The sequence below is a fragment of the Cyprinodon tularosa genome, unplaced genomic scaffold, assembly GCF_016077235.1.
Source record: "Cyprinodon tularosa strain WSP-4 unplaced genomic scaffold, ASM1607723v1 ctg115, whole genome shotgun sequence".
Taxonomy (NCBI): domain Eukaryota; kingdom Metazoa; phylum Chordata; class Actinopteri; order Cyprinodontiformes; family Cyprinodontidae; genus Cyprinodon; species Cyprinodon tularosa.
The window spans coordinates 1,296,989-1,320,021 of NW_024037948.1; the positions used below are offsets into that span (position 1 = coordinate 1,296,989).

The 23,033-nt window shown below is 34.2% G+C and overlaps 1 protein-coding gene across 8 annotated transcripts in view; it reads left to right on the plus strand.

Annotated features, from left to right (window-relative positions):
- The window catches only part of pdlim5a (PDZ and LIM domain 5a), an 81,613-nt gene that overhangs the window by 48,726 nt on the left and 9,854 nt on the right, over positions 1–23,033 (plus strand). For 3 of the 8 annotated variants that reach the window (XM_038306001.1, XM_038306008.1, XM_038306041.1), the window contains exons 6-8: positions 4,271–4,443; positions 4,529–4,565; positions 19,305–19,387. In XM_038306001.1, coding sequence (XP_038161929.1) covers positions 4,271–4,443; positions 4,529–4,565; positions 19,305–19,387 — 293 coding nt within the window. Of the gene's footprint in view, positions 1–1,813; positions 1,837–3,875; positions 3,897–4,012; positions 4,037–4,270; positions 4,444–4,528; positions 4,566–19,304; positions 19,388–23,033 lie in introns of all 8 variants that reach the window. The other 5 variants (XM_038306051.1, XM_038306019.1, XM_038306056.1 and 2 more) reach the window with 5 other exon arrangements.

The window sequence follows — 23,033 nt, forward strand, 5'->3', positions numbered from 1 at the left end:
TTGCTAACTAATCAAATGAATGCCTCCATTCTTGACCCCATTTTCTATAGCTTTCTTCCTAGGACTTAGACTCTCCGCTTAGTTACCTTCCTAATTGTATCACATAAATTCTAGAAAGTCACCTTTGATGGAAATAAAAAAAATGGAAAACATAAATAAACAAAAACATTTAAAGCATTTTAAAAAACATCATGTGTAAAACATTATAAAGAAACAAAACTGCAAGGACTAATTGGAAAAATGAAAACAGTTGAAACTCACATCAGACAGAATTAAAAACCCTGAAGAAGGTATCTCTAAGAACATCAATCTAGCTTGAAAATCACATCAAGCTTTCAAGATGCAAAACATATTGCCAAATGGTTGCTGTAGTTGGAGCTTTGTAAGCAAAAGCCTTTTTTTCTACTCTGTGCCAACATTTGGGACAGAGAGCAATTACCATTCATTTGCTTGATGCTCATTTGGGTAATCATTTCACACAAATTGCATGAAAAACGAGCTTGAATTGCCTCATGTATAAAAGTGAAAAGGAAAGTGCCATTTTACAAAAATAGGTTATTATACAACGCTTCATGTTTCCATACATTTATAGCTCTCTCTTTTACTATCCTGGTCGGGTATGGTTGTTAAGGGTTGCATTAGAGAAATGGGTGCCATTTATTCATCTTAACTCCAAATAGTTTTCGATTTTTCAGAGGTTCTACAGCAGAGTTGAAGCATTCTAAGGTAACAACTTAATAATAAAGATAAGCATAGATCCACCTTCAGATAATACAGTCATTATATTTCTGTACCCTTTTTTTACTGGGTCTGTTTGTAATCATTAGATTTCATTTTCCCTCCACTATCCTTCCTGTTGCTCTCTATGTCAACATAAATCTCATTATTATCCAACTCTCCTGTCTTAGGAGAGAAATTAGTGGCCTTCTTAAATGCCTGCTCCCCCATTTCTCGGAGCATAGTGAATATAACTATGCTGTTATATATTTAAGCTGGATATATATAGCCTGTATACAGTAGGGAGCTTAAGCTGAGGGCTATTATCTGTCAAATCGTTCTGTCTACAAAGATTCCAGTTTAAAATCCATGTAGAGTTATATTTATGCTAAGCTTCATCAAGAATGTATTCCACTAGACTGTTTCTAACAGAGATCTGTAAGTTTTGGATCAAGGAGCTGTCTTTTTCTGAACAAAGCAGCTACAAAATGTACTGTAAGCTTACCCCATATAGCTAAAAGGGGGGCGGGGTTGAGGGGGTGAGATCCTGCATTCCACTTTGCTTAATTTGACAAATGACTTTAATTACCCTTTTAAATCATCGAAATGACCAAAGCTGAAATTTAAACCTGATCTTTCTTTGCCATCTGTTTGTACATCTGTTTCTTTGCTCTTTTTCAGTCATCTTGCAAAAAAGTGTGCTCTAGGTCTTTGATTTAGTTAGTTTTCATTTTAAGGGCAGAATGTATTTTAACAAATCAATACCTAAGATAATTAGTGTTGGTTTTCAATATTAAAATTATTCCCCAGAGGATTTTTCTGCTATTCTTTTCCTATTTAATCATAGGACATTCACTCTAGTCTGTGGATTAGTCCTCTTTATATGTTGCTGGACTGACATAAACAAACTGGTGTTTAGAACAGCATGCTGATATAATTTTCCCTTTGCTTGCCTGCTTGTTTGCATGCCATGTAGGATTTGTTTCAGAAGGGAGTTATCAACAAAATATTTTAGTGCTAAAACTGATAATGACTGTTTCACCTTCATGTATCTGTGTTTTCTATTCATTTCAATCCTTGTTTCTCTGCTTTGCAGAACACGTCTCGTCCAGTCACAAAGTTAGTGTCTGAGGCATGTTGAGTGTTTGGTCTGGTGTTTTCAACTGATACTTTTGAATCTCACAGTCTTTGCAAACTTTATTTCACTCCTACTATCATCTTTTTCTTTTCACTATTACAGTTTGGTATTCTTTTTTCGTTAGTGACTTTAGTGTTTTTCTATTTTTGTTTTGGGTTATTTTCAGGTTTGGTTCAACAGATAGGATAATGAGCTTTTGATAATAAACATATTTCTCTAAGCTTCACCCAAATCACTCTGCTGTTGCTTATCTGCATGTCCAGTGCATAAATCAAAGTCCTTTTGCAGTTACTGCTACATAAGTTAACTTTTAAATTACATTAAAATCAGAAATGGGAACCTTCTTTCTTTAGCATTTAAAAAGTGTACAGTCGTCTTAATGCATATTCATTAATAATATGGTTAATTTGGGTTAAGTTGGGTTTATCTTTCCAAAATCTTTTATTATCTGCAGTGAAAGATTTGCATTGCAGTTCACATACTTGTAAAAGTAAGTAGAAATGCACTAAGAGAGCTAAAACCTCCGCAAAGTATTTCTTTTCCTCAGACCAATTGTGACTTCCACCTTAAGTAAATACATGGATTCACAGAATCTTTCATAAAAAATTCTTGGATCCAGATGGTGATCTGGCTCATCACCAAAACTTAATGGATTGTTCCTTGGAATTAATTTATATCTTTTCAAGTTATCCTGTACACAGATGTACAGACACACAGACAGACACACACAAACTCTCCTAAACAAAAAAAGAAACTCCTTAGCAGAGGTAACAACAGCAGCCCCTTTAAAGTCATCATTATTAGTATAAGTATTATTAAGTCCAAGCTAGAGACAGACCGATGCATTAGTCGGCCAATATCTTAGGCTGACATTATTGTTTTTTCCTGCATCAGCATGGGACGATATGTGCATGCATCCGATTCATTAGCGCATTCAACAGCCACACTTTGAGATCATGTGTAACACATGCAATGCTGCTCCCTCAATTTGCTAGTTGTTTGTAATATATTATTTATTTATTCTTATTATAGCGACAGTGGAGAGAAAAAAAAACCTTCTGTTTAACAGGAAGAAACCTCCAGCAGAACCAGGCTTAGTGTGAGTGGCCATCTCTTGAGGCCAACTGGTACCAAGGAGACAGAAGCAGAGATACAGAAAGAAGCAGAGATACATAAACATTTTATTTTATTTGTTATTCAATATTTATTTTTGTTTTAATTTAATACAACATGTATTTAATTTAACAGTACATGTACAAAAATATGTTTTCCACAGCTGTACCCATTCACATAAAATAATAATAACATTTATTACAATGGATGTATGTTAAATTTTCCATTCACTCAGGGCAAACAAAATGCAGAACCTGCAGTAATTCAGGCAGGGTGTAAATCTTTAGCATGCTCCATTTTCTTAATGCAGCATTGCCATCTGTACTCTGTTAATAAACGTTAGTAGCCTAGCATATATTGCTGCTACTGTAACAGGAAAGTGTTGAGACTCATAAATTAAGCAGGCAGATAGTAAGGGGTTGTACATTTATAAAATATTGATCAAGACAAGACCATGGAAAATAGTGCCTTGGTGGGTGTCAATGTGTCATTTTTTTTCTGGGAGCTGATTTACTGACAGAGTTTATGACATATCACTAGCTTGTTGCCAAGCATGACTTTAACTGTACATACACATTAGCAAACACAGAACATGTTTGTATTTTAGTTTGCTTTGCACCAAAGCTGAAAAAGTCTCCCTCTGAAACTGAATTGCAGTTCCATACATGTGGACTTAAACAGCTCAAAAGCACCACCATGTGGTTGATAGTCAGACCTAAATGTTGCTGCTTTACAACAATGTTTTTTTTTTTTTTTTCATTTTTGCTGTTCTTATCAGGAGTAGATCATATCATATCATGCCTTTTTACTTCTCTGTTGGTTCCTTTTTAATGTTTACACCCAAAAAAAAAAATCCCCATAATTTAATAATTTTGTATTTCCTTTTCCTTTTTCTTTGCACCATTAGTGGTCCTCAAAATGTTTTGAAGTAAGTCTTAACAAAATTTGTTTGGTTTTGCTTAAAATATTAGAATGCAGCTGTTTTAAAGTCCCCTTTCTTTAATTTAACCCTATCTTGCAATGTCCTCCATCTTGATTTCCAAGAAAACCCCATCAGCTGCTACCAAGGTAACATGCTGATTTAGATTCTCCCACTATTTAACATAGTGTGGTGTGGCCCAGAGTCTAATTAGTGCAGTTTCATCTCATTTAGTCATCTAACTTACTCATTTTATCTCATTATGGAGTGCTTGATAATATTTAAGTAACAAACCTGCAAAAACTGCAACAATTAAGATATGAATCAAGATAAAGCGATGCTTTCTGGTCTGATCCATCTGTCATGTACCTCTCCTTCCTCAGAGTTCCCCGGAAACATGTTGTGGACACAGACATCCACTTTTACCATATTCCCTCTCACGCTGATGCCAGCAGAAAGCGTATAATGGAGGACACAGAGGATTGGCGCCCACGCACAGGAACCACCCAGTCCAGATCTTTTAGGATTCTGGCTCAGATCACAGGCACAGAGAACGGTAGGAAACAAACTCAAAGACTAAATTCACCATGTGTTCTGAAATTTAGAGAATAGTTATTTAAGGTGAATTGTTTGCCTTCTAGCTCAAAATGAGGAAGCTGATACATCAAAGAAGACAAAGTAAGTACATCTGAAGAAAAAAAAAAGTTAGAATTTCTCTTGATTTTTTTTTATGTATAAAAGGTTGATCACCTGTTGGTTTAAAGTGACGCTTAGTGTAATGTCTACGTTGCCTAATTCCTAATGGGTACACAGCCAAGTCACATCTGATCCCGAGTCCAAACCCAAATCCGCATTCAAACAGTATTTTCAAATAATTTGAAGCGTGACACTTTGTATGCTTTATTTTATCTTTGTTTATATTGATATCAGATTTGTCCTAATTAATGTGCTTTCCAATCAAAGTGTGCATTATCTGGGCTTTGCTTCTTGTGAAGTGGATCTGAAATCCTTCAAGAATTTTCCTTTGTGTGCTGCATGGTTTTTCTTACACATGTGGTTGAAAACCATGACTCTGCCATGGTTGTGTTGTCATATTAAATGATCTGTTGACTCTCCATGCCCTTGTTGGTTGGCCAGGGTAAATTACTGCAAGCATTTCTTTAAATTCTCAACGGGTTTTCCGCTGTGTGGCATTAACCATAAAACATATTTTTTGGCTGACTAATAGTTCTATGTTTTCTTAATATCTTTAATTATTCTGGTTACATGCTTGGCCATGTTCATGTTCATCTTCTCTGCCTCTAAATGTTTCTTTCCTATCGTAAGCTTTTGTTGATAACTGTCTTGCCTTGTTTCCGGCGTATGTCCTAATCCATCTCCTTGTAATTTTCTTTAGAATGGTTAGGCTCCTTTATTCCACTTTCATGATTCTTCTTTTGCTTTCTTCTCTTCTTTCTCTCCTTTTATTGTTGTCTTTTTCGGATGGCAGAGTGAACAAGAGCACCACTCGATTTGTGGTTGGACCCAAATACAACGAGCTGAGAGACTGGCACCATGGAGTGTCCGCTCGCACCCTAAATGTGCAGTAGACTCTGTGTGTGGATGTGTGTGTGTGTCTTGTGAATCTGTGAGTGTTAGTGATTGTATGCAGGTGTTAGGTGTTTACATCAAGCAGATTGTTATCAAGAAAAGGCTCATGGCCTGGTGATTCTAAAGGAAGTTGAAAACAAAGGAATATTAGGATGTGAGTTGGAAAAGTGCAATCTTATCTTTCATTTTTTGCATCTCGGTGGACTTTCAGTCTTTTCCACATCAATGAAATCCAAATCAAGTGGAAAGAACATGATCTTTTTCGATACACCATTACCCTATCACACAGCAGAAACAATGTAGAAAAATAAGTAAAAATTTCTTACATTAAGTGTATTTACCCTTAATTTGAGTAGGTAGATAAGATGAGTTACCAATGAAATTAGTATTTTTACTCTTTAAATACAATAACTACTTAATATGCCCTTTTAATAAGAAAGTGCAATTGTTTTTTTCTTAGTTTAAATGTAAGTTGCCTTCTTCTATTGGCAAAGTGTCTCATTTGCCTCTTCAAGTTAAAAAAACACACTTATTTTAAGGAAAAATAACTTATTTAGAGTTCAAGTTTTTGCAATGCAGTTCTAGTGGCATAGGTATATAAAAAAAAAATTAAACAAATTATCCCCTAAAATCCCCTCTCTTCCTGATTTGATATCAAACTCATATTCTGCACAGGCTGCTATATAAATGATTCAACTACGGCGTAGTGTTGAGAGTAACAAAGTATTTTTGAATTTAGTCAATTCTTCTTTAGGTGGAAGGAGAAAAAAATTATTTCTGTCACACAAACCTGTTACACAAACTTAAGTGGGCGAGTTACCTCTTCAGTGTCAGGGAAACAGAATTTGCTGAAATTAACCTCCAGCATTATGATATTAACAAATTAAACATAAAGTATATTTTCAAAATTCCCTGTTACTCAAAACAGAAATTTCACTGAAATGTTTTTTTTTGGTTCGGTACTTTTTGTTGTTGTCGTTAATTTAAGGTTTCTTTTCCACTTTTTACTTTGTCAGTTTCTTTTAAACTACTGTCTATATACATGTAAACATGGTCCTTCATTTATGCTAAGGAAGTTAAATGCATTAAAGAATGTCTAGTACAGTATGTTAAATTAAATGCTATAAGGATTTGAATACGACTTTTATTACATAACACTTTGCTGAGTGTGAATAAATAGATTTATAGTTTATCTACATTGAAACAAGAGACAACAGTGGGTGATGGTCCCTTCAAGGAAATAACTTCTCCTCATTTGACCTTTTCCTGGTTGATTAATGTAATAATTTTTAAAGAATTCCCACTGCTGTGTTTCTGTCTGTAAAATCTTTACTGTACTTTAAGACAGATGTAAGTACAGTAAGCATGTCAAACTTTTAGCCAGATGTGAAGTATTTTCAACAACTATATCAGCGTTATTTGTGCCTTTGTTCTACATGTGAAAATGACGTTATTATCTTGCAGTATAGATACTGTTGATCCCATGACTAAAGCTCTAGGACGAAACAGATGGAAAAGGTATATTGTTAGCTCTCCCCCTATTGCTCACAAATGCTTGTTTCTTTATAAAGTGCATTTGAATGATGCTTTCATGTACTCTGGAAAATATGTAAATAAATACAAAAGAACTGACATTGACGGATTTTTAAAAATAAATCCTTTTCACAGAAGTCATTTGTATTTCAGTTCTAAAGAATGAAAATCCTAGAGTTTGTAAGTAATTGATTCCACAAGATTATACTTCTTCAAGCACACCCAGTGTCATTATTCTTTTATTGGATGAATGTCAGAGATAAAAACACAGTGCTCAAAATGAAAACACTAAAGGCTTAAGTGTCATTACCTTATTAAGAAAAACAAACTTTTCCACTTTTCCACAATCGGTAAATAATTGAGAATGATCAATCAAAGACACAAATCAAAATTGTTGCAAAACAATTCAGTGAATCTGTCTCCTTAACAATAATTAAAGTTTTCTGGTATACAGAGACATCAATTGTTTGATTTTCAGACAGGATTTTTAGGTTCTCTGAATAACTAAGTTACATTGGTGAACATTTTTCTGTTCAAAAAGGTTTTAATGACCAAAAGCTTTTTTAAGCGATAAAGTTCACAAAATGTCACAAATATAAACAGCAACCGTTTGAATTGTTTTGCATTAACAGTATACATATCTGCTTAAAACAATATAAGTCATCCTGCTGAGTGAAACGAATCTTAATAGACCAGAGGTCACAGATTAGCGGACCAGGACCACCTGCTGGTTAATCCAGACTCAACCTGATTGAAAACATTTATAAATTACTGCTTGTTGTCCGATGACATTGTATAAATTCACTTGCGCTGCTTCTCCTATTTGTATGGTAAAGAGTCTGGAGTGTCCAGGACCAGGCTACAAATGATACAAATTAGCCAATGAGCTGTGTCACTCTGGCTCACTGCTGCTTTTAGACACAGCAGGCACACCTGTGGCAAGCCGGGCGATGGGAAAGAAGGAGAAGACAATGAGAAAAAGAGAGCAAAGAAAGTGTGGACTGCTGGAAGAACTGTGGTGAACTGGTGAAAAAAAAGGTGAAATGGTGTGCTCAAAGATGACCCTGCACATTTTGACTTGTTTGGTTCAACCTACTGCTGTGAAGCAGGATTCTCCACCATGAACTTAATCAAAAATAAATATTGATCCAGGCTCAAGAATGAGCACCTTGATATGTGCTTGAGAATGGCTTTGTCACCATTCAAACCCAGGTTAATAAAACGTGCAGGGCGGCATAAAGCCCACTGCTCTCATTAAGCCATAAAAAAGGAAGAAAGGGAAAAAAAATACAATTGTCTATATATATATATATATATATATATATATATATATATATATATATATATATATATATATATATATATATATATATATATATATATATATATATATATATATATATATATGTCTATGTCTATATACCAAACTGAAAGATTGTTGTTTTCTACTTCATTTTATTCTCATTTTATTTCAGTGTTAAATTCTGTTTAAAGTAACAGATTGTAATTAAAAATGTCTCTGGACCTTTACGGAACTTTTTCGGACTCCACTGATTTTTAATTGTTACCCCTGTTATAGACCATCTACAGTAGTTTTATACCTCAGTGAAGCAGACTCGTTGAAATTCATTTATATTCCAGTAATGCATTCAAAGCATTAAATTTAATGTATTCATTTAATGCATTAAATCACACAGATATTCTGTATATTTTAAGAATTTATTTGTGGTTATTTTTGATGATTGATGCTGATTAAAAGTGAAAATTCACTCTCAGAAATTTAAATGTTGCCATTAGAATTTTTTATACACAAATATGGGCTCATTTAAAAGTATCTTCATGCACTATATAGTACATAGTTGTGGCCCGTGGCTCTGTTGAAGTATTAACACCTGATAGCTTTAATAGTAAGGGTCTGAGGTCTCTCATGGACAATATGCCATAGACTCCCCACGATAATCAGGGGGTGTGCAACAGAAACATTGAAATTTAATTGGTTGCTCTTAGTTAGGAATACTTAATTTATATGTGATATGTCTTTGTGAATGATGCCTAATCGAATCTGAACCTAAGAAACATTGAATTATTAATGGCAATAAAAGATTTCCCACTGAAGATATATTTTTTTAGAAGAACAAAAATGTAACTGTAAAACAAAAACTATCTGTAGATCAGACCTTTGTTCTAGCATAGAAAAAGACATTATCAAACTGATGTGTAAAACTCAAGGCCTACATGCCAAATCCAGCCCCTCGCAGCAATTTATAAACTTGATGGCGCTGAAGTGGCCTGGTAAAAGAATTTATCTGGTACCCCTGGTATAGAGTTTAGAAAATGAAAGTGTTAAGAGAGACTAAAAGTTATTTTTAAAGCTTGACCACCAAAATAACTTTAAATTCTTTGTTCTTTTTCAAAATCTGTCTGAAATTAAGAGATTTAATATGCGAACAGTGGTCTAAAGTGAAAAGAATAACCCTTTTTGGATTAAATATCACTTAAATAAAACAATCTGACCAATCAATAAATGTACATATAGATTAATCGACACAAAACAATCATTCAGATGTAGAGACTCTATTATATTGTCTAACAGGTAGATAAAAGTTTTAAAAATTGATCGTAAAAGAAGAGCAAACGGAAAAAGACAGAAATATTGATCCAGATAAAGCAGGGAGGAAGTGTCACCTGAAAGGAATGATGTTGAAGTTTAGAAAATTTGTGAGTATGAAAATCCTCCTACTTTGGAACATGTCTGGGATTTACAGAAACAGTAACAGTTTTCCTTTCTAATGATGGTGTCCTGAGTTGGTGTCCTTTAGGGAAACACAAAGTTTCAAACTTAAAATTGCCCTCATTATTACTAGTTATTCCAGTTAGATGTACACCGAAGCATTAAACTGTGCACTTCAATTATTCTAGTACTGAACAAAGCCACCTTTGTATTCTGCTGTAATGTGTGTCAGCCATTACTGCCTTGCTAAAAGGTTTGCTTCCTGTGGGGAAGTCTCCTTAAAACAGACTGTTTAAAATATCTCTGTGTATGTGGGTGCTTTCTATTTCTAATGGAACAGCCACAAGTTCCTGGGTGTCATAATGTCCAAGAAAATAAGAAACAGCCAATTTGGAACAGCAGTTTCCTTTAGTCACCACAAGATGGCAGCACGAATATGAAACATTTTGAGTTTATGATTGCCATATGGTGGAAACCATAAACTCTGTTTCCTGGCTTGAAAAAAAACACATGTAGTGATAAACAGTATATTTGTTTCCTGTTGGATTTGTTTACATTAACACAGTTGCTTCAAAGGGGATGGCAATTTGTAGAGCAGCATAACTTTAAGATGGCTTGAAATATGTCTAAATTGGCTTTCATTGATATTTTTGGTACATACTAAACCAAATGTGTAAATAAAAATGTCTTTATATGCTGCCGAGACACTATCATTCTCTTCCTGCCAAGGTCTGCCTTCTGCTCCCTTCACAAAGCCCCCAGTACCCCCAGATAACCTGTCGAACACACAAGCACTGTTCAAAGTAAATGAAGTGTGCAGATTCACCACAGTGTTTATGTGGGTTTTACTTTGAAAAACAATCATCAGTTTTGCCTGGAAAAAACACTTCTCACTAATACAGTTTTTTTTGTGCAGTTATTGTTTATTGTTTTGTTTTTTAGGGTTTACATTGTTGTAGAGCTGAACTTATGCAAATGTTTTTTTTTTTCCTCTTTTCTGTTTTCTATTGTGTTTAGGAAAAGAAAAACATAAATAGTGTGTTATTAACATGTGGTTTTGAAGTTATTGACAATAAACATATCTTTTTTAATGCAATCCGCCATTTCTTAATAGATCTCAACAACTAATTCCCAGATAGTGTTCATACTGTACCTCATCCCACTGGTTATACAACATATCATTAGGGTAAAGTAAAAAGCTACTTGTTTTTCACTTTAGATGAAATAGATTTACTTTTCTTATGCATATCATAGATGTTCAGTCAGACAAACAACTACATTTAATCCATAGCATAAAAAAGGTGTATTGTAATAGGGAAAGTCTGTGGTTTTTCAAACCATGCCAGCACCACAAGGCACAGGACATGTGTCTGTGTGGCGGCACATCTTTGCTACTATAACATTCTGTGGTCTCTTGTAAAACAACTTGGCAGCATCTCAGAGAGATCCATCATCAATCAGAGGCAACAACTGGACACAGCCAGACCATAGAGCATTACAAGGTCTGCATGTGTGTGCTGGAATGGGTGTCTGTATAAATAAATGGATGACTTTATGGTAGTATAGTGTGAATATCCAGAGTCATACTATGTGTGCGTGTGGGGACTGAATTTTATTCAGAGAATATCACAGTGCAAAAAAATAGACCATCTGTTGTGTGGCTGGAAGATCTGCTGGACAGCAGTCAGCTATGTTAATGAAACATTTGTTCACTGCTGAAATGAAACACACAATTTTATGAGATGCATAAAAACAAGTTATTCCTGGAGCTACAATACACATGTTATTTTACATGTGTAAACACTCAGGAATATGAGATCTGCTTTTTTCCTCGTTAAAAATTCCAACAAATATCATGATTTGGCAGCTTATTGAAAATAAACTTTAATGCAAGACCAATGGGTCCAAATAGATGCCTGTTAAAGACAAGCATTATAATGTGTAACTTGAGTTGTATGCTAGTTTAAATGCAGTAGGCTGCTAAAAAAAACAAAAACACTGGAAAGAAAATGTGAAAAATCTGCATCTTTTCTAGCTCTATGCTGACAGGATTCATATGTGACCAAGTGAATCCAGATGGTCATTTTTAACTGAATGCAAACTGATGCAAATAGTAAATAGATAAATGCACACATAAACATAGACATAAAAATAAATAAATATTTCCCCTGTTTATAAAACACATCCAATTTTCCTGTCTAGAGAAGAATATTAATGTCCCGTCCTGTAATGAGTTGTAATGAATGATAAACTGAGAAACATCTAATTTCCTGCTCTATTTGTCATCCGTCATTAGACAGTCATTATGAGTAATTGAACTTCAGATTGTTATAATGCTGGAAGAACTGAATGGATAGGTTCTTTAATGTTATTTACTATTATGACATGATTGGGTTTTGTTGTTTTATTCCAAAATTATTCTGCTTGATCAGTTGATGTTTACTGAATACAGTATTTCCAATCAGATGGAGCTATGACTTATGTTGGTTGGGTTGGCATAAGAAGCTTTTTATTCTGTTGATTCTGTCTCTTGCAGTTTTGATTAACCCATATTTAAGTGAAGATCTCTTTGTTTCTTTTTGTGTTTTGTTTCCTCTATTTGATAAAGAGATCTTTATAAAATACAGCATCTCTAATCATCTATTGTATGCCTTTTAACTAAAGATGCTACAAACAACAAGACTTGAGTGACACAGGTGCTTGGAGGTAAAGGGTGAATTGAAATAGTCTCACAGTATTGCACATCCTTCGGTGCTTTTACCTGTGAGCATGTGGTACTTTTTAAAATATTTGCTCTATTTACGTAGCTGATCACACAAATTTAAAAAAGGTCTTGCAACCTAATCATTTGGCAACATATCTGTGCCCCTTCATATCAAAGAAATTCATGATCAGGATTTTTTTTCATTGATTTTCTTTTCATTTTGAGCTTTCTGTTTGACTCTACTGAACTTTATTAAAATTTTACTAATATTTAAGTCATACCTTGATTCCTATAAAAGTTCTCTGAGCTCTTGGAAGAACACATGACCCACATACAGTGTAATGGATCCCCCACCCACTCACTCTGTATTTCACATCTAATAGGTCAAAGGGCACAGGAAACACACTAAAGGATGTTATGAAAGAATAACAGAGAATTTTTTCCCTCTATCTGTGGACTGTAAATGTAGCTGTTGTATTCATTTTAAGTTTTTGTATAAATCATGGGTTAAAATTATTCTCCACATGTCCTCTCTTTAACCAGTTGTTTTGGTTTTTGCTGCATAAACGGTTGTAGAATTTGGTGTGACACGTATACAGTGGCTTCTGCTCCCAGAGACATAAAACACAAAACAATTAGCTCATAATGATAATGAAGAGAGATGTTCGACAGCCAGATTGTCTCCTTCCTATGGCCAACTACTTAGATTAGAACTGAACAGCCTATAGACCGATAAGCTGAAATCAATGCTAACAGTCATCTTGGTGCATTTTTCACAATTTATGTCATTGCACTGTAACTTGATTATGCACAGTATTGTATTTTAATCAGATGCCTTTGAAATGCTTTATTAGTATGGGTACATAGGTATTTTTTTTAAACTTGGTATTATTTTTGACTTTTTTTCCTACTGCAATAAAGCCTGAAATATTATATTAATTTAATTACATCTATGTCTTTTTCATTATGCTCAATGTAATATTTGTTCCATAACATCTTTAATGCCATACTCCATTAGTTTGACACAAAATGCTATGTCCTGTTTTATAGTCATAATGTGTCTATATTTTTAGATAAGTTAAATTGTTTTCCTATGTTTGCTCTTGAGTCTCTCACATTTCTCAACACGCATTCAAATTGCAGAAAGTGCAATAAGGCAAGGCAAGCCAAGTTTCTTTATATAGCACATTTCAGTAGCAAGACAACTTGGAGTGCTGCACATAAAAAAAATAAAAGTACATTACAGTGGCATAAAGGTTAACTACTAACAGTTAACTACTAATTTCCAGATGTCATAGTTAAAGACTAGTGAAGATTAAGAAATTAGATTAAAGGGTCTTGAATGGTAAATTACATGTTCTTATAACTCGTTTAGAGGCTTCCTATAAAAAATGGGTTTATGTAGATGCTGACTGCTGTAGGCAGGAAGGATATCCTGTTGCAGTTTATACTATTGTGGTTCATATAAGTATCTGTCTGTCTGTCTGTCTGTCTATACTGGAGATGCTTTTGACTGAAGACACTATTTTTGTTCATCAGTCTAATGAAGAGAATGTTCACTGAGGAGCAGAAACTCCTACAACCAAATTATCCAAAGTTAGAGTGCAGTATCACGTGCTTTCTTGGCACATAATACTTGACACATCAACTTGCAACCAGTCTAATATGCAGTACTGTAAATGTCTGAATTATTTTTGATGCATCACAACACAGCTAAAATGTATTCCTCTTGATTTGTCCTTACCTTGATGGCGAGTATCAAACAAGCTGTGGTAAATGGCTTTTGGGCTGTAAGAACCAAGATAAAAAAAAAAAAAAAACATAAAACTTTTTAAGAATTCTAACTGCTTTCGTATGCCCTATAGCAAATTACGCTGTATTGATGTCCGTCTGTAGGAATACCCAGCGGGTGAAAATGCGCAAAATAAAAATGCATGAATAAGTTGGATGGGTTTTTAAAAAAAAACACCTATAAAATATAAAGCTTTTACTCTACTTAGCTCTTAATTTAGCTTGTATAGTCTCAGCCACTTTGACTCGATCAATTTCAGTATTTTCTCATTTACTACTTCTCTCGCACCCACATAAACATTCAGACACAACTCAGCGTAACTATGACTGCAGTTGCCATAACATTTGTCTGCCATGAGTTCGCTAATAATCAGACAGGAGAGGAAAAGGTTGTGGTGATCCAACTGTTGGCATTGACCACAGCTATGTGTTATGGCTGCTATGTGTCTGGCCAGAGACTGTTAGCCCACCCAAGCTAGTGTTCTGGCATTCGAAAACATACACATGTAGATAGACATGCACATATTTCGGATTGTGTTAGGGGAATTCAAACGTTGTCTGGTAATATAAGGCTTACTTTTAACACAAATAAATAGCATATGTTGCCCTGCTTTATGTTTGAACTCTTCTCACCTTTAGTTTGACATATGTTGTTAAAGTATATCCAGTATATTTGACCCTTCTCTCAGTCTGTTATTGTCAGTCAATTTATTTCAGTGGCAGAAGAGTGCAAGAGGGTTTGTACAACCATTAAATTAAGGAGGATAACATTTTGAATATGAACCTTGTCGTACAACAGAAATATGTTCTTATGAGAGATCCGTCACTTTGATTGTTAAACTGCAGCTAAGTCACATGCATAAAATATAAGGAGAGGGACAAAAAAAGCAAGCATTTGAATTGATATTGTATTTGTAATCAAAAAAGGAATATAATCTGAAAATGTTTACCAGTATAATCCACGAGATTGTTTAAATTTGGTAATAAAGAAAGAGTAAATTAAAATGTATTTTTAATGACCAGCCACCCCCAAGCATTATAGGTCATAATTTATAGTAGACATTTGTTTGTTTATGTAAAGGTATAGCTTATTTCCATCAAAATTACCTAAAATGTTTTATACCAAAAGAAAAAAAAAATGCATACTCTACAACCAACAAAAACACAGAGTTTGAGTCGAAGTCTCAGCAGAAGTTTACGTTTCACAAGTTTATGCTACTGTTGGCAAGGCATAAATGATTAGATTAGTGACTGTCCTGACAGTCAAGCAGTTAGACTGATGGTGACTGTTGGAGATTGATTTGGTTTCTCTCTAAAAAAAAAAAATCATCACAATCAGACTACATGTTTCTTTTTCCATCTTATAAGAAAATATTTTGAAAAAAAAAAAAATTAGAAGACATGTAAAATGAAGAGTTGCCAATGCAACATACTATTTTTTTTAAAGAAAACATTTTTACATTTGCTTGTATATTTTTAGACACACAAACAAATTTGCCTTACCAATTCTGTCTGCATATTTGCTCAGTTATTCATTTTGTAGAAAACTGTGCTGCGACAATGTGGTCGTTTTACAAATTTGTTGATTGGTTAAATTTTCAAGGTTAAATTATTGATAACATAATATTTTTTGTTTAATTTAGAGCAACTGAAAATCTAAGTGATTGTTGTCCCAATCAGTCTAATTCTAAGTGTTAGTTTGTTTGATGATGACTGAAAAACTGTAATGCAAGGCTGATTTTGTTATTTATTTTCTACTTTTTATGATTTGCTAACAAAAAAAGTGGATTAAGCTTGTTTCTGCAGTCCAGTATACTTTTTTCCTACTGACTGATCTGTATGAGGTGCCCCGAGGGACATAAATCAGAATTAACTTGCATATACACATATTAAATTACACTCTTCCATATAATATACTGAAAACCTCACACAAACACTAGTAAAAAGCTCTCACATAAACTAGTGAAAACATTGACCTCTTATATAATCTACTCAAAAGCTCTCATACAAAGTAGTGAGAACTGTTCATATAAACTGGTGAAAAGCTTTACCTTTCATACACACTACTGGAAAGCTTTCATATACACTATTAAAAAGCTCTCATATACACTAGAACGCTCTCATATACACTATTAGAACGCTCTCATATACACTATTAGAACGCTCTCATATACACTATTAGAACGCTCACATATACACTATTAGAAAGCTCTCATATACACTACTAGAATGCTCTCATATACACTATTAGAACGCTCTCATATACACTATTAGAAAGCTCTCATATACACTATTAGAACGCTCTCATATACACTATTAGAAAGCTCTCATATACACTACTAGAATGCTCTCATATACACTATTAGAACGCTCTCATATACACTATTAGAAAGCTCTCATATACACTATTAGAACACTCTCATATACACTATTAGAAAGCTCTCATATACACTATTAGAACGCTCTCATATACACTATTAGAACGCTCTCATATACACTATTAGAACGCTCTCATATACACTACTAGAATGCTCTCATATACACTATTAGAACGCTCTCATATACACTATTAGAAAGCTCTCATATACACTATTAGAACGCTCTCATATACACTATTAGAAAGCTCTCATATACACTATTAGAACGCTCTCATATACACTATTAGAACGCTCTCATATACACTATTAGAAAGCTCTCATATACACTATTAGAACACTCTCATATACACTATTAGAAAGCTCTCATATACACTATTAGAACGCTCTCATATACACTATTAGAACGCTCTCATATACACTACTAGAAAGCTCTCATATACACTATTAGAACGCTCTCATATACACTATTAGAAAGCTCTCATATACAGTATTAAAACGCTCTCATATACACTATTAGAAAGCTCTCATATACACTATTAGAACGCTCTCATACACACTATTAGAAAGCTAAAATATATGGTCCCCCTCCTTTAATTTAGGCAAACATTGCTCAAATATCACCGAATCCAGATGGTTTGTTGTTGATGAAGAGAGGAATAAACACAGTTTAAGATTTGCAGCTAAATTAATTTGTTTCTATATTATGGAACTGCTATCAGGCACTTCCCATCATCTTATTTTAGTAATAAAAAATTATAAATACAAATTTGGTATTTGGTGACTTGACTTTTATTTCTGTCAGGCTGAAGTGAAAAAACTTGGAAAGAGACTGATTCTCTTGGCGTTTAAAATAACAACACAAAACAGCATAAGAAAACCGCATTTATTTTTTTTATTTTACAATTTTGTAAACAACAGCGGCTGATTAAACTAAATGTCTCAACCTTGTATAATTTTACGACTTTTTATTTAACCAAGAAATGATCCGAAAGGCCTGGGAAATGATCAGATCCGCTTATGTGGCTGCAATGCGCGGCGCGCTCCTGACACAGGTGGAACAGATTTTCACATGGGAACAGAATTTCGCACAACACCAGAAAAGGATCTCTGTTGAAGCAAAAACATAAAAAATTAAGTTGAGTAATGCCCATGCTTCTGTGAGTTGTTTAGCGGATAGCTGAGCATGAATCAATAATTTTATTTGATACAATTTCGGCCGGAGATAGCACAAAATGTACGGAGCTAGCCAGAATGACCTCCGTTAAAAACAACTTCCGGTGTAATGACGGTCCTTCCTGTTTCACTGAAACACCTTCCGTTTCAACTGAAATCCGCTAATAGCTTTTCAGTAGTGTGTATGAGAGCTTTCTAGTAGCGTGTATGAGAGCTTTCTAATAGTGTATATGAGAGCGTTCTAATAGTGTATATGAGAGCGTTCTAATAGTGTTTATGAGAGCGTTCTAATAGTGTTTATGAGAGCGTTCTAATAGTGTATATGAGAGCTTTCTAATAGTGTATATGAGAGCGTTCTAATAGTGTTTATGAGAGCGTTCTAGTAGTGTATATGAGAGCTTTCTAATAGTGTATATGAGAGCGTTCTAATAGTGTATATGAGAGCTTTCTAATAGTGTTTATGAGAGCTTTCTAATAGTGTATATGAGAGCGTTCTAATAGTGTTTATGAGAGCTTTCTAATAGTGTATAAGAGAGCTTTCTAATAGTGTATATGAGAGCATTCTAATAGTGTATGAGAGCGTTCTAATAGTGTTTATGAGAGCGTTCTAATAGTGTTTATGAGAGCTTTCTAATAGTGTATAAGAGAGCGTTCTAATAGTGTATATGAGAGCATTCTAATAGTGTATGAGAGCGTTCTAATAGTGTTTATGAGAGCGTTCTAATAGTGTTTATGAGAGCGTTCTAATAGTGTATATGAGAGCGTTCTAATAGTGTTTATGAGAGCGTTCTAATAGTGTATATGAGAGCGTTCTAATAGTGTATATGAGAGCGTTCTAATAGTGTATATGAGAGCTTTCTAATAGTGTATATGAGAGCGTTCTAATAGTGTATATGAGAGCGTTCTAATAGTGTATATGACAGCTTTCTAGTAGTGTTTATGAAAGGTAAAGCTTTTCACCAGTTTATATGAACAGTTCTCACTACTTTGTATGAGAGCTTTTGAGTAGATTATATAAGAGGTCAATGTTTTCACTAGTTTATGTGAGAGCTTTTTACTAGTGTTTGTGTGAGGTTTTCAGTATATTATATGGAAGAGTGTAATTTAATATGTGTATATGCAAGTTAATTCTGATTTATGTCCCTGGGGGCACCTCATAGATCTGACTCTTGTTCAGGGCCCAGTTGTAATAAATTTATTTTACATGCATCAGCATAATCAAAATCCTTTGCATTAGATAGATAAATATTTTGATTAATCTAAATACATGGTTTGGCTCCATCTTCAAATGTCATAATGGTTTACTGGTGTTGACTACACTTTTCCTGAGATTATACAGTTTGAGGTTTCTGAAGAACTTTTATGTTCATTTCTGTACCTTGTAAAAAAAAATTATGTGAATCCTACAAATCATATGACAGCTTGGAAGAATTTTAGATTTTGATCTATTATGACAACCTAAATGTGATCTTTAATTGATTTAAAGTTTGTGCTAACTCATCTGTGTTTCTGAACAGTGAGGAGGATGAGGAAACACAATTTAACTCCCATGAAAAGGCTGTCGTCAAAACAATGATCAAAGGAACTTCCTCAAATCAAGGTAAATACCATTTGTATGTTGACAAGGTAAACTAAAAATGTATGTTTTTCCCTTTTTCTCTCATCCACAAAGCCTGTAAGTGGCAGTTGCAAATATTACCAGCTGCCATTATTGCACCCCATCAATATTTTGATTTATAGACCTGATATTAGTGTGTAATAACTGTGTTGCCCAGATACTGAATGGAATTGTGAACAATGTATTCCTTTTATCCACTAATACGATATTTTGTTTCTACTGCCAAGGCTACATGACATTTGTTAAATGGTGCATAAGTTATTGTGACAAATTTGATGGAGGTATTTCCAGTAGGGTGCGCCTATGTGGTTTTGACAAAAAGTAAGTCATGGACTTTGTATCCAAATCCAAAAACAATATAAAATCCTGAAATAGCATTAAAGTTGTAAGAGAAATTCAGCACACTTTCCTTTTTTTTTTCACAAGTAATTTGGCCTTTTGAATTTAATTAAACTGATTTGAAATGAACAAAAACATGATTTCATTTGTTCAAACAAGCACATACAAAACCTTTTGCTCTCAGTTCCAGCCCTAATGTGAAACTGCTTTACAGTTATGAAGCCAAATGTTGTTATAGCCAATTTGCAAGGGGGGAATAGCCTTACTTTCCATGGCTGAGGTTTTACATATGTTATGAAATAGGTCACTGCAGTCTTACTCGTGTTTTTCCTCTGTGGAAGGCCAGTTAAAAAGATCACATTGGCCACTGGCACCTTTCTCAGTAACACATGCAGAGGCTCTGTTTTCTCAGAAAGAAAATATTTATTTAGAGGACCTGTAGGGAGTACTTTACCTTAGTAAATACAGAATGTAGATTCCAAATATTAATTTGAAATAGGTTATCTATTTCAAATTAGATCATCTCAATGGAGGATTTCTACTCAACTCTTCTTTACAAAATTATTTGAAATTCATTCACATAAAAATCCAATTAAAGGAGACGCCTTGGGCTGCAACAAACGAATATTTCGCAAATCATTTAATCTGTCAATAATTTTTTTGATTAACTGATTAATAATCAGATAGCCACAGGTTACATAAGTGAGAATTTTTTAAAAATTAAACCAGGGGACACTTAAACTTTTCCACTTGAGGAGTTCTTGATAGAGCATATTGACAGACCAAAATTTTTTTTTTTTTTTTTTTTTACCTTAAATGCAAAAATGTAAATATATTTTTTTACAATTTTGATGTAATCACTGCTCTAATTTGGTTGCTCTCTCAGCTTAAAGCATATTTTACAGTCTCTATACTCCACGATTAATCTGATTAATTGTTTCAGCCCCAGTCATGCCACAGCTCCTCAATTAGCTTTAAAGCCTTTACTGTCTTTGTCAGCTTGCAGTTTGTTTTCCTCAGTCATGTTGGTTCATCCAGATGTTCCTTTGGTAGATATAACACAGGCCTTTGGTCCTTTTGCTCAGCTGTAGACACTGTTCTTGCTCCATCTTTTTTTTTTACGTTTGAAAAAATAGCAGCGTCAATAACTAAAGCAATTGAAGCCTACACTGCTTTATATGTTCATTTAAATTATTTTGGGACCCTTGGATGTCAATGCATTCTTGGAATAATTTGAGTAGACTGCTGTGAAGGTTTATCACTTGTATTTTTACTCCAAGTACTCTCACTCTTGATCTCTCTTACTGTTCTCTGGGATTGAAAGGCCTTAGAATTATCTTTGTTTCCTATCCGAGAGAAATGCTAATGATTTTTTCCCTTCGTTTTTATTTTCTTTATATAAGGGTATTGCTTTGATTCTTCACGTCAGGTAGTTATTAGACCTAAATGTAGTTTGTGAAGCTGAACAAAAGACAAAACAAACAAAGCCACATTTGTATTTTTGGTATAATTACCATTTTCCATAGGGCAAGGTTGTTGTTTTTTTTTAAAGTTCCCCACACAAAATTAAATTATTCTAAAAACTTTTTAATTCTCAGGTTTATTGTTTGATATATAACTTGATTAATTATGTAAAACACAAACATGTAACAGCAAAATAAAAACATAAAGTAACAGTAAGTGGTGAAATCAGAGTTTGTTTTTTTGCTCTGTATTTACAAATGTCTTCTGATTTAATATGGCAAGGCTCAGCTGAAACCTTACTCACATCTGATATTTTCCCTCCAATTTATCTGCTGCTTAAAACACACACAAACATCTCTTACTTAGTTAGAAGTAAGCCTTAAGAGGCAAAAAAAAAGGTGCTGAAATTTGCTGCTGAGGTGAAAAAATACATTTATTTAAATCATGATAAAAATCTTGGCCTTACCGAACACCATTTCACTTTTAGCCTCAACAAAAACAAATTACTAAAATTTAATATATTATGAAAGTTAAGAAAACACATTTAGTCCTCATCTTAAGAGACAAAGCTAGACACAATGGGCAGTCTTATATTCAAGGCTTAAATATAACTTTAGTTGCTTTTCAACATTACCACACATACAAATACATCTACATATGTGGGGTTAAAATGCAAGGCTTTTTGTTTAGCCAGGTGCCTGAGTTTTAGTGGAAGGAATGTCTTGGTGGTCCATGTGTGACTTTGTTTGTATTTGGTCATGTGTGCGCATGTTAATACACCTTAGGAATGTGTTAAAAGTAAAAATATTCTGTGGAATGTTTTTAAAGATAGATGCAATAAATTCATGTCTGCAGCATTAGTTGTCAGTAAGCAACATGTACCACTAATACATCTGTGTGCAGTCGGAGAAGTTTGGAATCAAATGTGACATAAAAGAGAATAGTCACGAAGCTTTAGGGGTCTTTCTTTTTTCATATTTTCGCATGTTCCTGCAGAAGCGACACTTTATTTCAATAATATTTTATGTGACAGACAAACACAAAGTATTACACTATGGAAAAGAGAGAAGGTAGGAAAATAATCCATGTTTTTCTATATATTTTTCTGAACTGAAAGTAAGAAAAGAAATGCTCAAGTCTGTATTCAGCCAACCAAAGAAACAGTTGTACTGAAATTACAACTATAAAATTTTTGAGTTATACTCCTTTCAACTTTGAAGATATAAATACAAATATGTTAACCTATTTTTCCTTTGTTTTAGTAAAATAAACTGCAGTAAAATTCAATGGAACACATCTTTGGACATCTATTTCTTAAGTCTGGCCATTGATTCTCAATAGAATTCACACCAGGCCTGTAACTTGGCCATGCTAACACATATACACTCACTGGCCACTTTATTAGGTACCCCATGCTAGTAACGGGTTGGACCCCCTTTTGCCTTCAGAACTGCCCCAATTCTTCGTGGCATAGATTCAACAAGGTGCTGGAAGCATTCCTCAGGGAGTTTGGTCCATATTGACATGATGGCATCACACAGTTGCCGCAGATTTGTCGGCTGCACATCCATGATGCGAATCTCCTGTTCCACCACATCCCAAAGATGCTCTATTGGATTGAGATCTGGTGACTGTGGAGGCCATTTGAGTACAGTGAACTCATTGTCATGTTCAAGAAACCAGTCTGAGATGATTCCAGCTTTATGACATGGCGCATTATCCTGCTGAAAGTAGCCATCAGAAGTTGGGTACATTGTGGTCATAAAGGGGTGGACATGGTCAGCAACAATACTCAGGTATGCTGTGGCGTTGTATCGATGCTCAA